This window comes from Salmo trutta, chromosome 14, assembly GCF_901001165.1.
Source record: "Salmo trutta chromosome 14, fSalTru1.1, whole genome shotgun sequence".
NCBI classification, from domain to species: domain Eukaryota; kingdom Metazoa; phylum Chordata; class Actinopteri; order Salmoniformes; family Salmonidae; genus Salmo; species Salmo trutta.
The window spans coordinates 66,973,305-66,999,239 of NC_042970.1; the positions used below are offsets into that span (position 1 = coordinate 66,973,305).

The window sequence follows — 25,935 nt, forward strand, 5'->3', positions numbered from 1 at the left end:
GTTCTCAAATGGGCTGGTGCCTTGGATCTTTTTTTTTTTAAACGTGCTTTTTCAAAGACTATGTCCCAGTCTGTCTCGTCCAGCTCAGTGATGTGGCAAAAACCTGTGGTTGCCGGTTAAATAGGTCTCTCAAACCCTGTACACCTGGATTAAAATAGATGGGCCATGACTTCCGTCTCCAATGGTCACATCATTACCACTGGTGACAGACAGACCGTATGCATTCCAAATGGTACCCTATTCCTTTTATAGTGCACTACTTTTTATCTGGGCCTACAGGGCTCTGATCAAAAGCAGTGCATTATATAGGGAATAGCGTGCCATGTGGGAAGCAGACATCTTTTAAGCCCTCCAGCAGTGTTTCCTGAGTGGTGCGTGAGAACTAGCTGGTAAGTTGTGGCTAGTTCCTTCCGGATCGCTGCTAATGCAATCAATCAAATTCAAACGTATGCAGTTGTCACAAAGTGCTTTACAGATACCCAGCCTAAAACCCCAAAGAGAAAAAAGCACAGTGGCTAGGAAAAACTCCCTAGAAGGAAGGAACGTAGGAAGAAACCTCGAGAGGAACCAGGTTCATTCAAAAGGCTTTCAGTGGATCACAACTCAAATATGGAACCACTGCCCCTCAAAGAGAAGCAATGAAACACCTGCCAGTTCAAAGAGGCAACTCTATTTACATATGAGCTCTATGGACTACAACCCTCTACAGAGTAGTAGCAATGCTGCTATAGGCAGTCTATAGGAGACCAATATGACTGTTAACCGTTCATATTGTTCTCACCTGCACCTTCTCCCTATCATATTTCATGCATTCTTTCATCAAATAAGGGCTGTGTGTTTGAGGTGTGTCAGGAATGGAAAGAGCACAAGGGAGTAGCTAACCACAAAGAAAGAGAACTTGATGGGGAAAATGGGAATGTAGTATTGAGTGGGAGTCTGGGAGAAGACATGGGCTTTTAGTAATAAACAGGGTTAACCATTAACTTTACAATACACACCAAGGTCTATCATCATGGCTGTGTCAGAACAGACCACCTCAATTCAAGACTGAAAGCTAGGCAGACATGGGGGTCGTTTTTAACAATCAGGACCCAGACAGTACCCGTTCTTTAGTGGAAGTAGACAGTGAATAGGAAGTAATGAAACACATCTGTGCAGTCCACAAAATGGACAAGGTTTTATTAAGCCACAAGTAGGTAGACAAGGTCTCACTTCCCTGAAATCATGTAATACCTATACTCTTAATATAACTTTAATGTTTTACATTACACCTTGACTACTTACATTTTTTGTACTGTTACACTAATATCAAAACCACCGGAATGCTTCGCCTTTTCTGAGGTGCTGTTGCTATAAGTATTGCTGTACTGTACTGGGAGTGTCTGCGGCGCTCGCCAGCAAGCCGGGTATATTTATCTTGGTGTTAGCAGAGCGGTGGCTACAAAGGTGGAATGTCAGTAAGCCTAAATGTGACTTAAAAGCACCGGTTGCATTTTTGTCCAATAAAATAAACACGGACTACTTCTACGGATTTTTATGAATGACCGTATTCATCCCCAAGCACGCCCCCCAATCAATTTGCAGCCCTCTCCTTAACTCCACCCATTTGGAATGTCTGGCCCGCTGCCGGAATGATAATTGGCTGGACATATGGCGATGCATGGGCGGAGATTCTGAGTAGCTGACGAGTTGGTATAAAGTAGATCAGGATACTCTCTCTGTTGAAAGATTTTTTAGAGTGCTGTGACGATCTCGGGCAAGGGATGAAAAGAACTGTTCTCTACACTTCAACGACTTCTATTCATCTAACGCAACTGTGCGACTGTAGTCTATTCAAAAGTTCAGAACTGTCTTCAAGCGGACTAATAACGAGATCAGAGCTTGTTTTTTGACAACTGTCTACTGTTTCACTGGAATTTTCAATAATTATGGCTAAACGTATCATCTTTGTTTTCTTGACAATGGCAGTCACCAGTCAGGTAAGTCGTATCACCTTGGCAGCTGTCAAATTAGTATGACTTTGATCATATGCAAATCATGCAACAAAATAGCAATGGATGAGTGCATTGCTTAGGCTGTTTGCAATGAGCAGTTGGAGGTGATTTGACTGTCATACACAAGTAATTGTGTTTTAGAGAGACACAAGTCAGAACTTTGTCTACCGTTTTTTTCTGTTGCCTGAAGATATATATTTTCAAACTGCTGTAGCCTACAGACTATTTATTTGGTAACACTTTTACAAGACAGTGCTACTGTGTGTAATTACAGTGTAACAATTTTGCAATTATTCATTGTTACAATTAGTTACAATGTACTTACAGTAGTAATCCTTAACCCTAACCCAGTGTACTAATGAGTAATTACAATACTTGTTACACCGTGATTACAGTAATAATTACAGTTATAAGGGCACTGTAATGTAAAATGTAACCAACTATTTTTGTAGCCTACCAGTCCTACCTTGAATTGTGTCTTTTTTTATAGACATGTGTGTGCTTGTCAAATAACTTTGACTCACTGTCTGAGGGTGGGACTTTTACATACTGTAGAATTTTTTTACTGGAAGAAGTTGGCACGGAAGACTAATGTACTGTTACTCGATTCACGAGTTGGCAGGGGATTGGGTACAACACTTAAACAGCTGCCTAGACAGACAAGACATCCACGGGGATGAAGGGGTAGAAATTATATAAGCAAATTAGATTGACTACTTCAAATTGAAGTGAAAGTATATCAATTCATTGTAAATGGTGTTCAAAACCACTCCAAAGGGGACACAATAATCCATTTAAATAATCAGTTGACATCTCACAATGAATATAAAAAGATCAAAATAGACTCGTAGAACATCTGTATCACTAGTAGTGTTTTACCCATGAAGGCAGACCACAACAAGAAATGACATGACAAAAATGACTTTTTACTTTCCTATGCTCTCTCTGTTTATGCCTAGGAACCTAAACCTCTCCTCTATCCTCCCCCCTCTTTCTCTCTCCTCCCCACACCTCCAGGTGGGTGCCAGCTGCCCAGCGGTGTGTGAGTGTCCAGCCATGCCCCTCTCGTGCCCCCCCGGGGTGAGTGCGGTGGCCGACGGCTGCGGGTGCTGCAAGGTGTGTGCCTCCCAGCTGAACCAGGACTGCAGCCCCACGATGCCCTGCGACCACCACAAGGGACTGGAGTGCAACTACGGAAATGACGTGACCCTGGCCCAGGGCATCTGCAGGGGTACGGTTGTGACAGGGGGAGGAAGTGGGGCGTTTGGAAGTGTGTATTGTAGAAGTGTTGGGATTCAAAGTGTGTAATGTAGGTTGTAGGTGTTCAGTGTTGGAACTATGATGAGGTGTAGTGTGTGTGTATAGTTAGTTGATGCTCTGGGTAGGAGGATTTAGAGTGAGTTTTCGAAGACAAGGGACTAGAGAGGATGTTTTAGAGTTTTTATGTGATAGCATCTTAGGGTCCATGTATGAGAAATATTACCGTAGGACTAAACCATGTGTTGAAAGTCACCACAGCCCCAGGACTTAGCACGTTGTATCCCAGTGGGGGAGGACATTTGGATGTTAAGTAGATTCCTTATGGAGCTCAATCTCACAGAATGGAACTAGTTCTATCTACATCAAACCAAGATTCCAATCCTTCATAGACTAAGAATGGAGGCTCCACCGTGTCCATGATATGCAGACAGAGAGACTCTTCTGGATTCTTACTCACAAGACTTCCTTCCTCTGCCCTTTCTCTGACCTCTGACCTCCCTCTAGATCTAAGTGTTCTCTCTGGGTTACAGTCTGTGTGTCATGTCAGTGGCGGTTATTGTGTGTTTGCTAGTTGTTAAGGGGAGGATTGCGTAAAGGGGGTTTCAGCTGGTGTAACTGGAGTATATGACATATTCCTCCCGGTCATACCTGGGATTGTCAGTGGAAGTTCTTGTACTTTGACTTTAAAACACATCCTCATATTTAGACTCTCCAGAGACATGGATGGATGGTTCCCAAAATACCCCCTCGTTACATGATAGCACATTACATACTATAGATAGTAAGCAGTTCCTTGGTCCTGCTGATGGTTTTATTTGTATATAAATCATAAATATGTTACTACCTCAAAGTGGTTTTAGTATCCATCTAAACTGCCCCTAAAGAAATTATGAAGTTGAATTGAGTTGTACTGAACTGTACCTAACTGTACTGTGCTGAACTGAATTCAATGGAATTCAATGCGTTCTCCTCATTTCCCTCTCTTAACAGCGAGAAAGGAGGGTCGTACGTGTGAGTACAACGGGAGGATCTACCAGAACGGTGAGAATTTCCGTGCCGGCTGTAAACACCAGTGTACCTGCATCGACGGCGTCGTGGGCTGTTCCCTGCTCTGTGCCAACCGTCTGCCCCCCGCCACCCCCTCCTGCCCCTACCCCCAGCTGGTCAGGGTGCCAGGGCAGTGCTGCTTCACTGTGGACTGCCACAAGGGTACCTGGCGCCTTCCCCCCACCAAGCAACATCGCCAACCAACACAACCCAAACCTCAGCCAGACCAGTACCAGCCGGATAACACACTGGGCAATGAGCTGGTGGAGAGAGGCAAGGGCTGGGAGAATGAACAAGGCTACAAGCACCTACCTGGTGAGGAGCTGTTGCACTCTTGACATTGACCAAATGCATTGTTATTGATCATGATAGATACTTGGCTGTAGCTTATCATGTACACTGAGCGATCATCGCTATCACAATTAGCATTTTCGGTATAATAGTTGATGACTATTGGTCGATAGTTACTCACGTTTGTCTGTACATCAGTCATGTATCCTGGTTCCTTCCCTCTGTGGTATATTCTCCCTATAACTCCCTTCCTTCCCTCTGTCTCCCATGCTCCTCTTCCTCCCACCCTTCTCAGTATGGAAGCATTCGTTGGAGAAGTGTGTTGTCCAGACAACGGACTGGTCCCATTGCTCACGAAGCTGTGGGATGGGAGTGTCCTCGCGCATCACCAACGACAACGCCCAGTGTAAGCTGGATAGAGAGACGCGCCTCTGCACCATCCGGCCCTGCGGTGACGTAGCCGTCCCACCCAAGGTCAATTCTAGATTTAAACAACGCAGTAGGCAACTGTGTAGTGTGTGTCTGTGTGTCTGTGTGCCCATCAGTGTGACTGCACATATTTTCATCATCATCCCAGGCAATAACAATATCTCCCTTATCATTTACTGATCTGGTATCACTTTGATAACAAACCCCAACCCCCCAGACCGTTTCCTCTGCGGAGCACGTCCCGGTGGGAACAGACTAGCGTTGATTTACTCACGCTGGCGGTGGCACCCTTTTAAATATAGTCCCCTCCACCCCACCCACAGCATTCCTGCCAAGCAACTGTCCATAGCTAGGCGCCTGGGCCCTGTGCACTCAGCCAGGGAGATGGTGTGTCTATATTAATCCGCATCTGTTTCTCTGGATCAGTGCTTGCGACCCAAATGCCACACCCTATTCCCTATTTAGTGCACTACTTTTGACCGGGGCCCATAGGGCTCCTGACAGTGCCCATAAGTCTCTGTTCAAAAGTAGTGTACAATGTAGGGAATAGGGTGCCATTTGGGATGCACCACTGTGGGCTGGGAGATTATAGCTGATTTACCACTGAGACGAATAAGGCCTCTGTCTGTCAGAGTGCGAGATTAATGAGTTTCAGTGAGTTTGATTTAAAACTTTGTTTTGTCACTGTGTGTTCAGTTAATTTCATAACTTTACTATAATTGAATAAACTTCCGTTTTGTTTTCAGTACTGACACTTTGTTAGTGATAAGTGATAAATTCATGATTATTTGGTTGCATAGGCCTTCCGGACTTTTAATTCAAAGATGTTTTAAAGATGTCTGCAAAAGTTTGTTATTTTATTGAAACAATACAGGTGCCCCAACAGTACAGCATGAAACTTTTACTTTCCTCTGCCCTCTCTGATTATCTCCCTCTTTCTCTCTCATCCTCTCATCCCCTTCCTCCTTCTATTCCCTTTACAGAAGGGCAAGAAGTGCTCCCCGACTCCAAAAGCCCCAGAACCCATGCGTCTGTCATATGGCGAGTGTCAGAGTGTCCGCCTCTACCGGCCCAATTACTGCGGCGTGTGTACGGATGGCCGCTGCTGCTCGCCGCTTCGCACGCGCACCGTTCCTGTGATTTTTATGTGCCCGGATGGCAAGCGTTTCCAGAGAGACGCCATGTTCATCCAGTCGTGCAAGTGTAGCAAGGAATGCGGCCATCTCAACGAAGTGGCCTTGCCACCACAGCACTGGATGTATGGAGACACACATAAGTTCATCGACTAGCTTGATCGTGTTTTAAAAGAATCCTCAAACTTGACTGAGAACATTGACATGGGAAGGGTGACATTTTTTAAATAAATACCATGGGCCTTGAGGGTGTTTTTCTCTGCAGGCCTCAAATAACAGAACTGAGCTTCACAATGGGCTCTCAGTGAAAGCCTGGCACTATAGTAGCAAACCCCCAAATAGTAAAGTACTTACTGTATGTTTGACTGGAGTGGTTTTGATTGACAGGTGATCCATTCACTCCTGAATGTTCCTCAGACATGGCTCTGAACTCCGGCCTACAGTCCCACCTGGCGTTTTTGTTTAGTTACGGTGTGACATAAGGAACAGGACCCAGCCACGAGTTGCTAGGGCCTCCACAGCATCGGCAGAGAGAAACAGACGACAACACAGCACTGTGTTGTAGAACAGAAACACATGAACTTGAAGGAACTGCACAGGGTTATTTGCTGTATAAAGTGAGATGATGCTTTGCCTACACTAACCAGGGTCATATTCACTAGGCACCAAATGGAAGAAAAGAGTCTGACACAGGGAGGGACAAGCTGAAGTTGTTCAATAATAAATACTTGTTTTGGTTATCCGTTGCAAAACATTTTTCTAGGGTGTGCACTAAGACTACAACCCAGCTCTATGAGGGCTGGCGTGATACTGGGGCATCCCACAATGCACTGAGAACAGTGACTTCAGAAGATAAGTGACATCAAGCCTGGATGGGCTGGAACGTCTTGATGACGAAGAGACTGACAAGATGGAGCATTTAGCTCAGCGCAGGGTACTCGCGTGTTAACATTATTTATTCGTATTCTTGTCCAAAGAACTTGACACTAACTCTCTGCAGTAGAGAGTGACGTTCAGTGTAGTTGGGATGATGAGCCGTCTAAAAACAGATGTTTATGTGAGAGGTGGTAATGAAAGAAATGTGTGTCTCAAATGGCACGCTATTCCCTATATAGTGCACAAAGTAGTTCTGTATGCAGGGAATGGTAATGATAGCCTGTCTCCACTGACTGCAGTACTAAAAGGAGCTCTGTCTGTAAATGAGACGTGTTCAGAAATGACTGGACCAATACCAATTCACTTCAAATGACCTCTAATCTCTTACCATATTCAGATAAGTTTTATTAGCATGAATGGCAAAGCCACTGTTGCTAAAGCGAAGTGAGATAATGTACAATCAACAATAACAGTAAAAATAATGAATACATAATAATAATGATAATAATAATTAGAGAATAATCAATAATGAATAACATTGGCGAATAATCTTCAATATTGTGTACATGTTTGGGATTCATTCATGTATTGTGTTCTGTTCCTGAAATCCGAAAAACTATTGCTTATACATCTTTAATGATGATTTGTTTCTCCAAAGCTGTCATATGAAATGTTTTACTATAAAACTGTAATATACAATTGTACAACGTCTACTTCAAATGTATGTTTGTCATAACTGAGAATATGTAGCCAAGCTATTAAATGGCACTAGTGATTGTTAGTTTGCACATGATACTAAGCTGACCTGCCTGCTTCAGAGTTTCAGCTACATGTGATGTTTTATTTTAACTTCCTATTCTTTCATTTGTCAGTCATTTGATTAGCCGGTAGCAAGAGGTTGATAAACTGAAGGGGTTTGCAAAACACACCTACTTGGCTGCTGACATTTTTGGGAATGTGTTAAAGGGATAGTTCACCCAAATTACAAAATTACATATTGGTTTCCTTACCCTGTTAGCAATCTATGGGCTAGGTAAGACAGTAATCACTGCTTTGGTTTTGTTTACATGGTCACTGTTTCCACTATTGGCACAAATCCAATGCAAGTCAATGGTACCGCTATAAGCATTTTTCACGCTTCATGTCCAAATCATCTATAGTAACTTCCCTGAGCTACACAATCAATTTGAGATACTTTAGGATGATTTGGTCGGTAAGCACAAAACAATGCTAATATCAGTACCTTTGTGCCACCCATGCAAAAAAAGTTAGGATTTGGAGACAGTGACCAGGTAAACAAAAACCAAGCATGGATTGCTGTCATACATTGTCCATAGATTGCTAACATAATAAGGAAACCAGTAGCCTGTATGCCATTTTGTAATTTGGGTGAGCGGACTAATGAACAAAATACTAAACTATTCCTTTAAAATAACAGTGGCTTTTTAGCATCCTTTTCACCCTGGCTCAGCCTTAAAGGTGTATTCACCTTTAAGGCTGAGCCAGGGTGAAAAGGATGCTAAAAAGCTACTGTTATTTTTATCACTAAACAGGAACTCCAGCATTGATGCCATCAACACAAACAGACAGGGTACGGGTGGATGCTGGCGGGTGCACGGACTAGACCAGTCAGTATTGGGCAGAATGTATGGAGAGACCCACTGGGGACCACAGACATTGAGGTTTAGGTGGTTTAGACCTATTATTAAATGTATTGAATAGTATCTGCTTTATAGTGTACTGAACACAGATATATCACAGGACAACACTGACATTCTCACAGAATCATATTCAGCCCTTTACAATAAAAAGCATGTTATGTGGACATCAACATCTGAAAAACTGAAACGTGCAGCAGGCTGCTCATTCAGGACAAAAAAAGTCTCTTGAACAACTTCGCCCTCAGGTAGTGATTTTCTTAACAGTAAATTAGGTTTAACTCATGGGCGAAATTGGCAACTTTACCTGTCATCAACTCCCAGTTTATCAAAAATGATCTGTCTGGATTTCGCATATCGGATAGGATTAAATGCATGGAAATATAATGACTAGGACGGCTGTCCCCATTCAAGTCAATGATTCGTCCGTTATTTTCATAATATTTTTATCCATTTAATCCTGGCTGCTGTGTATAGGTTTTTCCCGCTCGCGCTAGTGTACCTCTCTTCTAACTCTCAGCATCCAGTGGTCCTCGCGCTCTACTGATTTTGTGAAGTCACTCACACTCACTGTCGAGCGCGCCAGCGCAGCGGTGGTTCTCGCCTCCGGGATGGCGACTTCTGCTTCGGTGTTCAAGTCGGGTTTTCAACCTCAGGACAACAAACTTCCGATGGAAAGTGTCCTTCCCGACGCGGAACAGCTCCTGCTGTTCCTCAGAAAACTCAAAGAGGTGTTCGACTTGTGCAACGAGGATTTGGATGGTTACATTCGCGTGGAGCATTTCGTAGACCTCGGTTCACAGTTCGGCCAAGGAGACGAGGTAATATAAATTCCAATCAAGCATCACCTGGTGTTTTATGGAGTACGCTACAGTAGCGTTTGTTTATACGTTTAAAGGCTTTGTTTCTATGTTTCTTGTTGTGTTTTATGTCGTATAGACTATGTTATTACACATTCATAGATATTTACTTACAGTAGACTAATTCATTTATGTTTGGCTATTCAAAACATATAGCCTATACCATAAAGTGGAACACGCTCTTTGTACCAAAAGCTGAACAAAGTGTCTTTTCTTGGAGTATATTTTCTTGGATGCTAAAAAACAAGATAGACGTGAGATTTTATTTTCAAGTAACTGTTAACGTTAGAACTAGTTTTCAGTGTGGCTGTGGAGGAGAGTACAGTAACACTTTCCAGTGAGATAATCTGATTCAGCCTTTCTCTCTCATTCCTTGTATTCAGGCTCTAGTTTTGGCCCAAAAACTGAAACTAATTTTCCTCCAAATGTGTTATTTTGTGGTAGAGAAATTAAGTCAACTACTGAGAGAGAGAGACTGTGTAAGGGTTGCGGAACTGGTGGCAGTGAAGTCAGACGCAGGAGAGCAGAAATAGGCAATAGCCGGAGGAGTTTAATACAAAATCCACGTCAATACAAAAATAACCTACATGGGTACAAAACCCAACTCGCACCAGTAACATAGAGTACAAGCACTTACAAACAATTCCACACAAGGACATGGGGGGAACAGAGGGTGAAATACACAACAATTCATGAGGGAAATGGAAACCAGGTGTGTAAGAAAACAAGACAAAACAAATGTAAAATGAAAAGTGGATTGAAGATGGCTAGAAGACTGGTGACACCGAACACCGCCCGAACAAGGAGAGGAAATGATTTCGGTGAAAGTCGTGACAGTACCCCCCCCCCGAAGCGCGGCTCCAGCAGCGCGCCGACACCGGCCTCGGGGACGACCCGGAGGGCGAGGTGCAGGGCGATCCGGACGGAGATGGTGGAACTCCCGCAGCATTGAAGGGTCCAACACGTCCTCCACCGGAACCCAGCATCTCTCCTCCGGACCGTACCCCTCCCAGTCCACGAGGTACTGAAGGCCCCTCGCCCGACGTCTCAAATCCAGTATGGATCGAACGGAGTACGCCGGGGCCCCCTCGATGTCCAGAGGGGGCGGAGGAACCTCCCGCACCTCAGACTCCTGGAGTGGGCCAGCCACCACCGGTCTGAGGAGAGACACATGGAACGAGGGGTAATACGGTAATCTGGGGGAAGTTGTAACCTGTAACTCACCTTGTTCAGTCTCCTCAGGACTTTAAATGGCCCCACAAACCGCGGACCCAGCTTCCGGCAGGGCAGGCAGAGGGGCAGGTTTCGAGTCGAGAGCCAGACCCGGTTCGTGACAGTCGCGCAGCACGGCGCGCTGAAGATGAACATGGGCGGCGTCCCATGTTTCTTCCGCGCGCCGGAACCAGTCGTCCACCGCAGGAGACTCGGTCTGACTCTGATGCCAGGGAGCCAGAACCGGCTGATACCCCAGTACGCACTGGAAGGGGGAGAGGTTAGTGGAGGAGTGGCGGAGCGAGTTCTGAGCCATCTCTGCCCAGGGCACAGACGCTGCCCACTCCCTCGGCCGGTCCTGGCAATAAGACCTCAGAAACCTACCCACATCCTGGTTTACTCTCTCCACCTGCCCATTACTCTCGGGGTGAAAACCCGAGGTAAGGCTGATCGAGACCCCCAGATGTTCCAAGAACGCCCTCCAGACCCTCGAAGTGAACTGGGGACCCCGATCAGACACTATGTCCTCAGGCACCCCGTAGTGCCGGAAGACGTGTGTAAACAAGGCCTCCACAGTCTGTAGGGCCGTAGGGAGACCGGGCAGCGGGAGGAGATGGCAGGACTTAGAGAAACGATCCACAACAACCAGGATCGTGGTGTTTCCCTGTGATGGGGGAAGATCGGTCAGGAAATCGATCGACAGGTGTGACAATGGCTGCTGTGGAACGGGTAAGGGGTGTAGCTTACCTCTGGGCAGGTGCCTAGGAGCCTTACATTGGGCGCACACCGAGCAGGAGGAAACATACACCCTCACGTCCTTAGCCAAAGTGGGCCACCAGTACTTCCCACTCAGACAGCGCACCGTCCGACCGATGCCTGGATGACCAGAGGAGGGTGATGTGTGGGCCCAATAGATCAGCCGGTCACGGACAGCAGACGGAACGTACAGACGCCCAGCGGGATGCTGGAAGGGAGCGGGCTCTGCACGCAACGCCTGCTCAATGTCCGCGTCCAGCTCCCACACTACCGGCGCCACCAGGCAGGAGGCAGGGAGTATGGGGGTGGGATCCATGGGGAGCTCCTCTGTGTCATACAGCCGGGACAGTGCGTCTGCCTTACAGTTCTGGGAACCTGGTTTGTAAGAAAGGGTGAAAACAAAACGGGTGAAAAACATGGCCCACCTTGCCTGGCGAGGGTTGTCTTCTCGCCGCCCGGATGTACTCCAGATTGCCGTGGTCAGTCCAGATGAGAAAAGGGTGTTTAGCCCCCTCATGCCAATGTCTCCATGCCTTCAAAGCCTTGATGACAGCCAACAGCTCCCGGTCCCCCACGTCATAGTTACGCTCCGCTGAGCTGAGCTTCTTCGAGAAGAAAGCACAGGGGCGGAGTTTCGGTGGCGTACCCGAGCGCTGTGAGAGCACGGCTACTATCCCAGCCTCGGACGCGTCCACCTCCACTATGAATGCCAAAGAGGGATCCGGATGGGCCAGCACGGGAGCCGAGGTAAACAGAGCCCTCAGGTGACCAAAGGCCCTGTCCGCCTCAGCCGACCACTGCAAACGTACCGGTCCCCCCTTCAGCAGTGAGGTAATGGGAGCCGCTACCTGACCAAAACCCCGGATAAACCTTCGGTAGTAATTGGCAAACCCTAGAAACCGCTGCTCCTCCTTTACCGTGGTGGGACTCGGCCAATTACGCACGGCTGAGATGCGGTCACTCTCCATCTCCACCCCTGAGGTGGAAATGCGGTACCCTAGGAATGAGATGGACTGTTGGAAGAACAGACATTTCTCAGCATTGGTGTACAGGTCATGTTCCAACAGTCGACCAAGCACCTTGTGCACCAGGGACACATGCTCGGCGTGTGTAGGGGAGTATATCAGAATGCAATCAATATACACCACTACACCATGCCCGTGCAGGTCCCTGAAAATCTTGTCTACAAAGGCTTGGAAGACTGATGGAGCATTCATCAACCCGTGCGGCATGACGAGGTACTCATAATGCTCAGAGGTCGTACTGAATGCCGTCTTCCACTCGTCTCCCTCCCGGATACGCACCAGGTTGTAAGCACTCCTGAGATCAAGTTTGGTGAAGAAGCGCGTCCCGTGCATTGACTCAATCGCCGTGGCGATAAGCAGTAGCGTGTAACTGTACCTCACAGTTATCTAATTAAGACCTCGATAATCAATACACGGGCGCAGACCTCCCTCCTTCTTCATCACAAAAAAATTTACTCGAGGTGGCGGGGGAAGTGGAGGACCGAATGTACCCCTGATGCAGGGATTCGGAGGCATATGTTTCCATAGCCACCGTCCACGCCTGTGACAGAGGATACACGTGACTCCTGGGAAGTGCAGCGTCTACCAGGAGATTTATCGCACAATCCCCCTGTCGATGGGGTGGTAATTGAGAGCCAAATCGGCATATTCGGGGGGAATGCGCACGGTGGAGACCTGGTCTGGACTTTCCACCATAGTAGCACCTACGGAAAGCCCTAAACACCTCCCCGAGCACTCTCGCGACCACCCCGTGAGAGCCCTCTGTAGCCATGAAACAGTGGGGTCATGACAAGCTAACCAGGGTAGCCCTAGCACCACGGGAAACGCAGGAGAGTCAATGAGAAAGAGACTGATTCTCTCCGTGTGACCCCCTGCATCACCATGCCCAGAGGAGCGGTGGCCTCCCTAATCAACCCTGACCCTAATGGTCTACTATCTAAGGCGTGAACTGGGAAGGGCGTAGCCACAGGAACGATGGGGATCCCTAAACTATGGGCAAATGATTTGTCAATAAAATTCCCAGCCGCGCCTGAATCGACGAGCGCCTTATGCTGGGAATGCGGGGAAAACTCAGGAAAAGTGACAAACAAAAACATGTGTGCAACAGAGGGCTCTGGGTGAGAATGGTGCTTTCCAACCTGGGATGACGCCAGAGTGCCCTGCCTGCTGCCTCGACCCCCAGAGGAACCAACCCGGCACCGACCGGCAGTGTAACCTCTGCGGCCACAGATGGTGCACGAGACGGAACCTCCTCCGGTCTCCCTGAGCGCAGCACCTCCCAACTCCATGGGCATCGGAGCGGTGGTGCTGGGGGATGGAACCAACAGACCCCGATCTGGACGTCCACGGGTAGCCAGCAGGTTATCCAGCCGAATGGACAGGTCCACCAGCTGGTCGAAGGTAAGGGTGGTGTCCCTGCAGGCCAACTCTCGACGGACGTCCTCGCGCAAACTGCAGCGATAGTGGTCGATCAGGGCCCTGTCGTTCCATCCCACTCCGGAGGCCAGGGTCCGAAAGTCCAAAGCGAACTCCTGTGCGCTCCTCGTCCCCTGCCGTAGGTGGAAAAGACGTTCACCCGCCGCTCTGCCCTCGGGTGGGTGGTCAAAGACTGCCCGGAAACGACGGGTGAACTCCTCAAAGTGGTCCAGCACCGCATCTCCTTCCACCCACACGGCGTTGGGTAGAAGGAGATGGGGAAAGCTCTGTTGTCCAGGGCTTTCCCCGAGAGGCATGAGACGAGGGGGGACCCTCTCACGGCCTGAAGGAGCTGCAGCAGGAACCCCTGGCAGCGGGCAGCCGTCCCATTGTACTCCCCGGGGAGGGTGAGGCGAATCCCACTGGAACCGGGTGCAAGGGGAGTGAGTAGTGGAGGCCCCTGTTGTGCTGGGGGAGGCGCTGGAGGAACTCCCTGTCTCTCCCAGCGGTCCATGATTTGGACAACGCGGTCCATGGCGGCGCCGAGATGGTGGATCATCGCCTCTTGCTCCAGGACGCTTTCCTCGACCCCTATACCAGGGGCACCTGCTCCTGCTGACTCCATATGGCAGGATGTGGAATTCTGTAAGGGTTGCGGAACTGGTGGCAGTGAAGTCAGACGCAGGAGAGCAGAAATAGGTAATAGCCGGAGCAGTTTAATACAAAACCCACGGCAATACAAAAATAACCTACATGGGTACAAAACACGACGCGCACCAGTAACATAGAGTATAAGCACTTACAAACAAACAATTCCACACAAGGACATGGGGGGAACAGAGGGTTAAATACACAGCAATTAATGAGGGAAATGGAAACCAGGTGTGTAAGAAAACAAGACAAAACAAATGTAAAATGAAAAGTGGATTGAAGATGGCTAGAAGACTGGTGACACCGAACACCGCCCGAACAAGGAGAGGAAACGACTTCGGTGGAAGTCGTGACAGACTGGAAAGTAGGCTAATTGTGTTCTTCTGACTATAGCCAATAGCTCTCAATTGCATCAGCCTTTTGATATTTAATATAATGTGTCAGCCTCAACATAGTAATAAACATAGACAGACAGGTTTGTTTTAGTAAAGGAGTTTTCTCTGTTATAAATTACGCTTAACACAAGCTGTCTGCCATTTGTCATGGCATGGCTGCGCTCTGCTGAACTGGGCTGAGTGATTGTGTGAGCAGGGAGCGAGCATGCATAGACCTGCCTGTGTAGATTCAGAAACAGATATATTGCCTAGACTAGAAACAGCGCAAAGCACACAAGAGACTTTATCTTATCCTAACCCGTCACTGACCTGCTCTGTCTGAATAGTAATTGTGTGCAATGAATTGGCACTCTCTTTATGTGAACAATTAACTATTTTAATTGGCGCTCTGTATCTTTGTAAATGTAATTAGGTTGGTAATAGACCACTTTGCCTGTCTCCACACAGGCTTTTTCCAGTAAGAATGATTCATAGGCTGTGTCCGAAATGGCACCCTATTCCCTATATAGTGCACTACTTTTGACCAGAACCCTATGGGTCCTGGTCCCCCTGGTCAAAACAGGGTGCCATAGTATGCATACACAGGCAGATCTGCATAGCTCTACAGGAGTCCACTGTCCTGCAGTGTGTCCTACTGTTCTGAGTGTGAGTTGGGGATGGATGCACTCAACTTCCCACAGGTTGATAAGCATAAACTGATCTCAGACCAGTTTTAATTGGACAACCCATACACTCCCGACTTTGTCATTGGCTAAATGATACCAGTTTGGTCTTGATGTTTTAACTGTTGTTGAATAATTAACAATGATACTGAAGTAAGGCCCATCCAAAAATAGGTTGTTGTTCATCTGTGCACACAGTAGAAACATGTCCCTTGTGTTCCAATGTATGTCACAGGGCTGGAACATTAGTGTTGATTGGCTCCCCTGTGTTCTGTTGCTTATCACTTTTCTGGAACATTAGCTCTGATTGGTTCCTTTGGGATGCTTTGCATAGACTGTGGGCACATGGATCAAATCAAATTTTATTTGTCAAATGTGCCGAATACAACAGGTGTAGTAGACCTTACCGTGAAATACTTACTTACAAGCCCTTAACCAACAGTGCAGTTCAAGAAATAGAGTTAAGAAAATATTTACTAAATAAAATAAAGTAAAAATAAAAAGTAACAAAGTAGAATTACATAACAATAACAAGGCTATATTCAGGGGGTCCAGTACCGAGTAAATGTGTGGGGGTACAGGTTAGTCGAGGTCATTTGTACATGTAGGTACGGGTAAAGTGACTACGCATAGCGAGCAGCAGCAGTGTAAAAACAAACGGGGGTCAATGTAAATAGTCCGGGTGTCCATTTGATTAATTGTTCAGCAGTCTTATAGCTTGGGGGTAGAAGCTGTTCAGGAGCCTTTTGGACCTAGTCTTGGCGCTCTGGTACCGCTTGATGATGTGGATAGGGGTTAAAAAGGGGTGCTATTAATAGTAGATAGTGTGGGTGTTCAACTATGTATGTAGCATCAACACTCTCCTCAGCAGATGTAGTGAATAGGTCTATATGGACACTGAATTCTCATGTTGGAACTACCTTAGTTCAAAATTAAATTAGCATTTGAGAAAGAGGCAGCTCGATGAAGCTAAATCTTTTCAGCTAAACAATTTCCCCAAAGCTTCTCTCAATAGTTGTATTAGACCACAATGGTCCACTCTATTATTTGACCCTGATGGTCATCTATGAACTTTGAACATCTTGAAGAACGATTTGGCCTTAATGGCCATGTACTCTTATACTCTCCACCCGGCACAGCCAGAAGAGGACTGGCCACCCCTCAGAGCCTGGTTCCTCTCTAGGTTTCTTCCTAGGTTCCTGCCTTTCTAGGGAGTTTTTCCTAGCCACTGTGCTTCTACATCTGCATTGCTTGCTGTTTGGGGTTATAGGCTGGGTTTCTGTATAAGCACTTTGTGGCATCTGCTGATGTAAAAAAGGCTTTATGAATACATTTGATTTGATTTGAGTTACGCACACAGAACATGATGCAGATTAGATTAAACCTGTCTGGACCTCTCCATGTCCCACTGGCCACACGTAACCTCAACATCATTCTTTCACTGCTCCCATATTCTGACCTATCCTGTCCACTCCCGCTATCCACCCACTCACAGTCACACTGACCTCCTCCTAATCCAGCAAAACTGAATTTAATCTCCTAAAAACTCCCTGGTCCAAATCATCCAACACAATGACCTTCATTTCACCCAGTACTTTCCTGTTGACCCAGTTGCCGTGCCGACAGTAACTAGGGCGTTAGAGCCGTGACCGTCTGGTGTGTGTTTTGACTGACAGCTGGCTTACACAGTGAGGGATGGTGATGCACAGCTGTATAGCAGAGGTTGGACAGATGGGAGCAAGGACCCATCGTGTGTGTGTGGTCTGTTGAAGAACTGTCTCCCACCACATTCTCAGACACACACGCGCACAAATGTATGAGCATAGACATACACACACAAACACACGCATACGCACGCACACACACAATCTCTCTGATATTCACACAGTCATTCTCAGTCACTAGCAGGTCTCTATCCCCAGCATTTACAATTTCATGATACTATTTTACCAGCCTCAGTCTAAAAGTAGGAGTTGAAAGAGCTGCAGGCAGCATCTAAAGTGCATTAAATGCATAATTCAGGAGCACAGTACAGTACCTCTGAGTCTCTGCTCCAGCCCACATGAAAGATGTGGATGTGGGTTGATGGTGGGAGCGGCTACAGAGTTGCATACATTTCCTCCATCACAGGGAGTGCAGGTCGATACTATGGGCTGTTTACAGTAAGATACACCCTCTGTCTCCCCCTCCTCACTTTCACGTTGACTATTACATAGGATCATCAACCGAGATCTACCAGTTCACCTCTGACTGTTATTGGCTGGTTTTATTTATTTATTTTATTTTTACTTATTTTATTTATTTCACTTTTATTTAACCAGGTAGGCTAGTTGAGAACAAGTTCTCATTTACAACTGCAACCTGGCCAAGATAAAGCAAAGCAGTTCGACACATACAACAACACAGAGTTACACATGGAATAAACAAACATATAGTCAATAATACAGTAGAAAAAGTCTATATACAGTGTGTGCAAATGAGGTAGGATAAGGGAGGTAAGGCAGTAAATAGGCCATGGGGGCGAAGTAATTACAATATAGCAATTTAACACTGGAATGGTAGATGTGCAGAAGATGAATGTGCAAGTAGAGATACTGAGGTGCAAAGGAGTAAGATAAATAAATAAATACATTATGGGGATGAGGTAGTTGGATGGCCTAGAGCTAAAGTACGGCTCTTCACACATGGAGGATCTCACTCATATAGAGCACACATTATAGAATGCATAAGACTGTGTGTGTGTTTATATATATATATATATATATATATATATATATATATATATATATATATATATATATATATATATACATATACACACACAGTCTTATGCATTCTATAATGTGTGCTCTATATGAGTGAGATCCTCCATGTGTGAAGAGCCGTATATATATATATATATATACACACACAGTCTTATGCATTCTATAATGTGTGCTCTATATGAGTGAGATCCTCTATGTGTGAAGAGCCGTACTTTAGCTCTAGGTCATAACAACATGAGGTGTGTTGTAGTGACTCAGTAGTGACTCAGAGAGGGACTGTTAGAACAGGTGGTGGTGGGAGGCTCACAGCTACAGGTCTCACACACACACACACACACACACACACACACACACACACACACACACACACACACACACACACACACACACACACACACACACACACACACACACACACACACACACACACACACACACACACACACAACAAGGTTGTTTACAATTTCATCTGTAGGTTTGCATAGATTCTCTTTGTATTATATGAAGCCAAACCCATGACAAACAATTTTTGTTCAACGTTCTTGTTGCCTGTCCCATGTTCTCCAGGTGAAGAAGTTGGCCAAATGCTTGGACCCCAATGCCCAGGTCAGGATCAACTTCAAGGACTTCTGCCATGGAGTGCTGACTATCATAATTCAGTTTTACTGGTGTGTGTGTGTGTATGTGTGTGTGTGTGTGTGTGTGTGTATGTGTGTGTGTGTGTGTGTGTTTGTGTGTGTGTGTCAGTGTGCATGTGCGTCGTGCATACATGCATATGGTGTCTTCCCACTGAGGCAGAAGAGCATCATTCAGCAACACTTTTCTGCCATTACCCTCCTACTCAGGTTATAGATGCTGGGACTGAAGAGGCTGGGTAACTCCTACTGCTTAGTTACCATGGAGTAGAGTTGAGTCACATGTTCATACATACACAGCCTACCTACAAAATGGTCAAACAATATTGTACTCTTTTTCATAAGAAAGTAGTCTAGCTCAAACCCCCAAAATATTTTTTTTCTGAGAGAACCAATCAAAGCTCAGCCAGAAATAAGTACAACTTGGCGCGAATATTGCATTTACAATGGCCTCCTGTCCAGACAGTGTGTCAGCTCTCCCTCCCTGACTACCTGAGTCTCGTCAGCCAGGCTAAAGAAAGAGTGCATCAGCATCAGAAAGTGAAGGTGGAGAGACATAAAGGATGCTGGAGAGTAAGTGCCAATCAAAAGTGAAGCCCTACAATTTAGAGAATAAAAAGTCTGCTTTGGGCTATGTGGTCATTCACTGACATTATGAAAGTCCTGCCCATGATTGAATCTTAACATCTTCACTATGGTCACTTAGTTTTTCCCTGCTACACACTCAAGGCTTGTTTCTGCCAACTTGTTTCTGCCAACTGCTCTAACTGACCGGCCGGCCTCCTCTTTGGCCTGTCTAGAGAGAGAGAGTCCCTGTAAACCAGGTTAGTTTGTTTTTCCCTGCTACACACTCAAGGCTTGTTTCTAACAACCAGGACACTTGAGTGGTCACCAGCCAACCAGGACACATGAGTGGGGAACCAGCCAACCAGGACACATGAGTGTGGACACCAGCCAAACAGGACACGAGTGGACACCAGCCAACCAGGACACGTGAGTGGGGAACCAACCAAACCAGGACACATGAGTGGTGAACCAGCCAACCAGGACACATGAGTGGGGAACCAGCCAACCAGGACACATGAGTGGGGAACCAGCCAACCAGGACACATGAGTGGGGAACCAGCCAACCAGGACACATGAGTGGGGAACTAGCCCTGCCAGGACACATGAGTGGGGAACTAGCCCTGCCAGGACACATGAGTGGGGAACTAGCCCTGCCAGGACACATGAGTGGGGAACTAGCCCTGCCAGGGCACATGAGTGGGGAACTAGCCCTGCCAGGACACATGAGTGTGGAACCAGCCCTGCCAGGATGTTGTTGTGTATTGCTGGAGCCCGACAACGTTAACGGCTAACATCTAACGCTCATCCCATAGAGCTCCATTGTAATCGACTGACTGCAGATGTGCATGCTTAGCAGTGACCTGCCTCTACTCTGGCCCCAGCTCAGCCACTGCAGCCAGGGGCTAAATCCACAACCCACAGATGGTGCAGTGACGCTAAGGCAAGGTATGGGCACAGGGAGTTAGCCTTGTTAATACGGTGCATGCGTGGTGTCATGTCAGGTGCCAATGTGAATTTAGGATGATGAACCACAGATGATGGACTGAAGGCTCTGTTTTAGTCAGATTAAACTGCTACTAGTCTACTCCCACTCTAAGTTAAAGCTGAGCCCTCATGTCTCCCTTTTACAAAGCCGAAGACTGCGTTTCTAACCTACTCCCAACCAATCATTAATTCATACCAACACTCCTTCAGCCCTCCGTGTCACTGTTGGCTCACTGTCTGTGTGTTGAATTATAGATAGGAGAAAAGTAAGTGCACGTGCAGAAGTGCACGTTTCCTAAATACTTACAGGAAATGGATTGTGAACTCAACTAGTCTACCTCATGTAACTGTGGCAGTTGTTTTCTGTCTTGATGTCTCATTACTTTATGCTAATATAACAGCTTACAAGTACAACAAGGTCTCACATCAAGGATTTAATTTGATGGAAAGAAAAGCTACCCAGGGTTCGAAAGACAACTTGACAGTGGGAGTTAAAGAATATCATGTTATTCTATACAGTATGTATAGAACACCTTCTCCCCTCTCTCTTTCAGGCTGTGAGGGGATCCTGAAGACCACACGGGGAGCTCACAGTATCACACAGCGTCCCTATGAGACCGACAACGGTTACTACTACCAGGTACATAATGTGTGTGTGTGTGTGTGTGCCCTTCACCAGGCCAGCCTCTATAGTTGTACACCCCTCTTTTCATTACTAAGTCAAAAGTCATGTGAAACCCTCAAACTATGTTGTTTTCTTGTAACATGGGAGCTTTGACTTTATAAGCCCTTCATCCCAAATCAGCCCCATAATGTGGTTACATTTTTACGCTGTCTTTTCTCTATCTGCACGGATAAACCTAGATTAATGTCAGCATGTGAATCTGGACATAAACTCTAGCCAGAGTCAAGGCAAACTCCCACACAATGGATTAACAGGCATCACATCAAATATAGTAAGTTGTACCATACCTTTACAAATGTATGTCTTTACCAACATTACTTATTTTGATTTTATTGTAGGCCTAGTAGTTTACTTCAAAGTAAAATTTCATAACATTTTTGTGTAATTACAGAGTACAATTTTTAAGCATAAGTACCTCATGTGACCAGAGGGTGGCGTACTTTATCCATTCCATTGCCAAAGAGGAGTCACAGTAGCTGGCCCAGATTCTCTCCAGCCCAGCCCCATTCTGTAGACATGGCCTTTGTTTCACGCTTCTCTCTCATTTAAGGTCAGTAAACTAAGATAATTGGCTTATTATGTCATGGGGGGTGTACAGTCTATAACATTGTTTCTAAGTGAGCTTTCACCACACTACACTTTCACCACGCTTTCACCACACTGGAGCAGACCTGGGTTCAAATATTATTTAGAATCATTTCCATCTGGCACTCTAGGCAGGCTAGAGCAAACGCTCAATGTATTTGAAAGATTTCAAATAGTATTTTTGAACCAAGGTCTGCATTGGAGAGGAGGATCCCCATATTAGGTGTTACAGTATGTGTCATTGTAATGTCCCACTCATCGGGTCATCTCTGGGGAAACAAGATATCGTGTGGTACCGCTTTCTACCACAACACTAAGCCAGGGGGTCTCTCTGTTTATGTAAGCAATGTTGAAGCATTGATTTAATGTCACTAGGTATTAACTAGTGAATGTTTTGCGTTTCTGTTTTCAGTTGTGTCTGTATCTTTTTATGTAAGCCCTCTCTGTGAGTACCCAGATTGAGAGCGTTTTTCTTCCAAGGCTTCTGCTGCAAATGCATTATCCACATGGAGAAATATATATATATATATTGATGTTTTGGGGGTTAGTTTGAGTGGGAGAGTCTAGTTATCTGGGACAGTGGGGTCGTTATCCAGTGTTCCAGCTGAGCTGTCTGGACTAAAGAGGTTTGCGGAGGGAAAACTTGGTTGCCATTGTGAGGAGACAGAGGAATCTCAGAATCTCTGTGCTCCAGTGCAGCCTTTAGAGGTGAGAGAGAGAGATAGGAGGAGGAGAAGTGTGTGATCTGCCTCATTAGTGTAAGAGGAGGTACACAGGATCTATTTGCCTGTTCACTCAAATGGATACTGTGCTGAGCGAGTGCACACACACACACACACACACACACACACACACACACACACACACACACACACACACACACACACACACACACACACACTCACACTCACACTCACACACACACACACACACACACACACACACACACACACACACACTCACACACACACACACAGAGGGGGGAAGGCTGGGGGAATTAGTTTTGGCAGGTAACAGAGACAGATGAAGCTGGTGCGCTGAGCATTGCAGGGGAGGAGAGAGCGACAAAGACTGTGTGTGAGTGTGAGTGTGAGTGTGTGTGTGTGTGTGTGTGTGTGTGTGTGTGTGTGTGTGTGTGTGTGTGTGTGTGTGTGTGTGTGTGTGTGTGTGTGTGTGATGAGAGCTTGGTCTAGATGTGCAGCACCAGGGAGGTAGGGGTAGAGAGATAGCAGATCAGGGGGAAAACAGGCTCCTGTAATTGACAAGCCTGGTTTACAGAATCAGGTCAGAGCAAAAAGAGTGGGATCCCTTACACAGTGGCACTAGCAGGGTAACAACAACAGAGTCATGTCTACCACCACTCCTGTTGAAGTTTAAAACTGCCACTGGTATATAGGAGCTAGTACAACGTTGCGTATTGTACACACGTAGCATTGAATATCAGACATTTCTACACTATTAGACGTCATAGTTTATGATGTAGCTCTATGTGTCTGGTCATTCCGTGTCATCCGAGTCAGTATGGATTGAAAATGTCGTTGTCTCTTTTCAATAGCTCAAAATAAGCCAAACTAATTAATGAAAATGGCTAACAAAGTTCAAGGAACTGCAAACTTTTACTGAAGCATAGGGAGTAGGGACCAAGCTTGTTGGTGTTTTAAGGCGTCAACTGTGTTCTGAGGGTAGATCAATCATGATTGGTTCTTAAAACATGAACAAACTGGAGACTTACATCCCCCAGAGACCCACTTCAGTCCCCCAAAATAATCCCCTCCACAAACCTCTTACTGGTACTGACTCTGAGCCACACTGAGCTGAGTTATCCCTCTCTGCCTTAAGACGCTTGTCCTCATTAGAACTGCATGGATTACACTGACATTCCACCAGTGCAGTTAGCATGCTAGCAAATTAGTAATGAACTCCATTTTGGAATTATCATGCTAGAAGATTAGCATGGAACTCAATGGGTTGAGTAGTTACTTGACTAGGTAGGCCGCAGGGTTGTGTATGTTACTTTCTAAAAGTAATCCTTTACAGTTACTAGTTACTTGTCCAACATTGTAATCAGTAACATAATTTTTGGATTACCCAAACTCAGTAATGTAATCAGATTATTTTCAGTTACTTTTAGATTACTTTCCCATTAAGAGGCGAAGGTTAGTAGCTGGCACAGCCACAAAGTAATAAAATCTGATTTTAAACCTTTTTATTTATTTTTTTATTTCACCGTTATTTAACCAGGTAGGCTAGTTGAGAACAAGGTCTCATTTACAACTGCGACCTGGCCAAGATAAAGCCAAGCAGTGCGACACAAACAACAACACAGAGTTACACATGGAATAAACAAGCGTACAGTCAATAACACAATAGAAAAAAAGAAAGTCTATATACAGTGTGTGCAAATGGCGTGAGGAAGTAAGGCAATAAATAGGCCATAGTAGCGGAGTAATTACAATTGAGCAAATTAACACTGGAGTGATAGATGAGCAGATGATGATGTGCAAGTAGAAATGCTGGTGTGCAAAGAGCAGAAATGTAAATAAAAACAATATGGGGATGAGGTAGGTAGATTGGGTGGGCTATTTACAGATGGGCTATGTACAGCTGCAGCGATCGGTTAGCTGCTCAGGTAGCTGATGTTTAAAGTTACTCAGGGAAAAAGAAGTCTCCAGCTTCAGCGATTTTTGCAATTTGTTCCAGTCATTGGCAGCAGAGAACTGGAAGGAAAGGCGGCCAAAGGAGGTGTTGGCTTTGGGGATGACCAGTGAGATATACCTGCTGGAGCGCGTGCTACGGGTGGGTGTTGTTATCGTGACCAGTGAGCTGAGATACGGTGGGGCTTTACCTAGCATAGACTTATAGATGACCTGGAGCTAGTGGGTCTGGCGACGAATATGTAGCGAGGGCCAGCCGACTAGAGCATACAGGTCGCAGTGGTGGGTGGTATAAGGGGCTTTGGTGACAAAACGGATGGCACTGTGATAGACTGCGTCCAGTTTGCTGAGTAGAGTATTGGAAGCTATTTTGTAAATGACATCGCCGAAGTCGAGGATCGGTAGGATAGTCAGTTTTACCAGGGTATGTTTGGCGGCCTGAGTGAAGGAGGCTTTGTTGCGAAATAGGAAGCCGATTCTAGATTTAATTTTGGATAACCCAAACCAAACCCTAACCTTAACCACAATGCTAACACTAATGCCTAACCCTAACCTTAAGATTAACCCTAACCTTAACCACACTGCTTTCCCAAATGCCTAAGTCTAACCTTAAATAAGATAAAAAGCTCATTTATGTTTTCGTACATGTTTACAACAAAGCCAATTTTGCCTTTGCATCTGGCCCATCTAGCGGAAATTGCTCAGTTCTGCCTCAAGGACAAGACTAATCCCAATAAACGTCAACCTGCTTAAGAGGGATTAGAAGAAGACAAAAATGTATATTACCATTTGAATGACATCTATTGCAGGATAAATCAATGTTAGAGTTTACATACACTATATATACAAAATTATGTGGACACTCCTTCAAATGATTTGGCTATTTCAGCCACACCCGTTGCTGACAGGTGTATAAAAAATCGAGCACACCGCCATGTAATCTCCATAGTCAAACATTGGCAGTAGAATGGTCTTACTGAAGAGCTCAGTGACTTTCAACGTTTGTTGGGAGCTTCATGAAATTTCCATGGCCTAGCAGCCGCACACAAGCCTAAGTTCACCTTGCGCAATGCCAAGCGTCGACTGGATTGGTGTAAAGCTCGCCGCCATTGGACTCTGGAGCAGTGGAAACGCATTCTCTGGAGTCCGACGGACAAATCTGGGTTTGGTGGATGCCCGGAGGACGCTACCTGCCCGAAGGCATAGTGCCAACTGTAAAGTTTGGTGGAACAGGAATAATGGTCTGGGTTCGGTCTGGGTTCGGTCTTTTTCATGGTTCGGTCTAGGGCCCTTAGTTCCAGTGAAGGGAAATCTTAACGCTACAGCATACAATGACATTCTAGACGATTCTGTGCTTCCAACTTCGTGGCAATAGTGTGGGGAAGGCCCTTTCCT

The 25,935-nt window shown here is 45.9% G+C and overlaps 2 protein-coding genes across 2 annotated transcripts; both read left to right on the forward strand.

Moving 5' to 3' along the window:
• The first annotated feature begins 1,719 nt into the window (after nt 1-1,719).
• LOC115208735 (CCN family member 1) lies at nt 1,720-7,811 on the forward strand. The gene is made up of 5 exons (XM_029777057.1): nt 1,720-1,979; nt 3,012-3,225; nt 4,245-4,616; nt 4,888-5,066; nt 6,005-7,811. The coding sequence occupies exons 1-5, from the start codon at nt 1,929-1,931 to the stop codon at nt 6,308-6,310; spliced, it is 1,122 nt and encodes a 373-aa protein (XP_029632917.1). The 5' UTR covers nt 1,720-1,928; the 3' UTR covers nt 6,311-7,811.
• Nucleotides 7,812-9,284: 1,473 nt separating this feature from the next.
• Nucleotides 9,285-19,308, forward strand: LOC115147853 (rab11 family-interacting protein 4A-like). The gene is made up of 3 exons (XM_029690123.1): nt 9,285-9,509; nt 18,998-19,036; nt 19,276-19,308. Exons 1-3 carry the CDS (start codon nt 9,300-9,302, stop codon nt 19,306-19,308), a joined length of 282 nt encoding a protein of 93 aa, XP_029545983.1. The 5' UTR covers nt 9,285-9,299.
• The last annotated feature ends 6,627 nt before the right edge of the window (nt 19,309-25,935 follow it).

What these genes read in the sequence shown, in the direction of transcription:
- LOC115208735 (XM_029777057.1), top strand. Translation starts at nt 1,929, where the DNA reads ATGGCTAAACGTATCATCTTTGTTTTCTTGACAATGGCAGTCACCAGT. An exon ending in CAATGGCAGTCACCAGTCAG is followed by an intron (nt 1,980 to 3,011) that starts GTAAGTCGTATC and finishes CCACACCTCCAG; the next exon opens with GTGGGTGCCAGCTGCCCAGC. An exon ending in ACGTAGCCGTCCCACCCAAG is followed by an intron (nt 5,067 to 6,004) that starts GTCAATTCTAGA and finishes TTCCCTTTACAG; the next exon opens with AAGGGCAAGAAGTGCTCCCC.
- LOC115147853 (XM_029690123.1), top strand. Translation starts at nt 9,300, where the DNA reads ATGGCGACTTCTGCTTCGGTGTTCAAGTCGGGTTTTCAACCTCAGGAC. An exon ending in AGTTCGGCCAAGGAGACGAG is followed by an intron (nt 9,510 to 18,997) that starts GTAATATAAATT and finishes CATGTTCTCCAG; the next exon opens with GTGAAGAAGTTGGCCAAATG. An exon ending in GCTTGGACCCCAATGCCCAG is followed by an intron (nt 19,037 to 19,275) that starts GTCAGGATCAAC and finishes CCTCCTACTCAG; the next exon opens with GTTATAGATGCTGGGACTGA.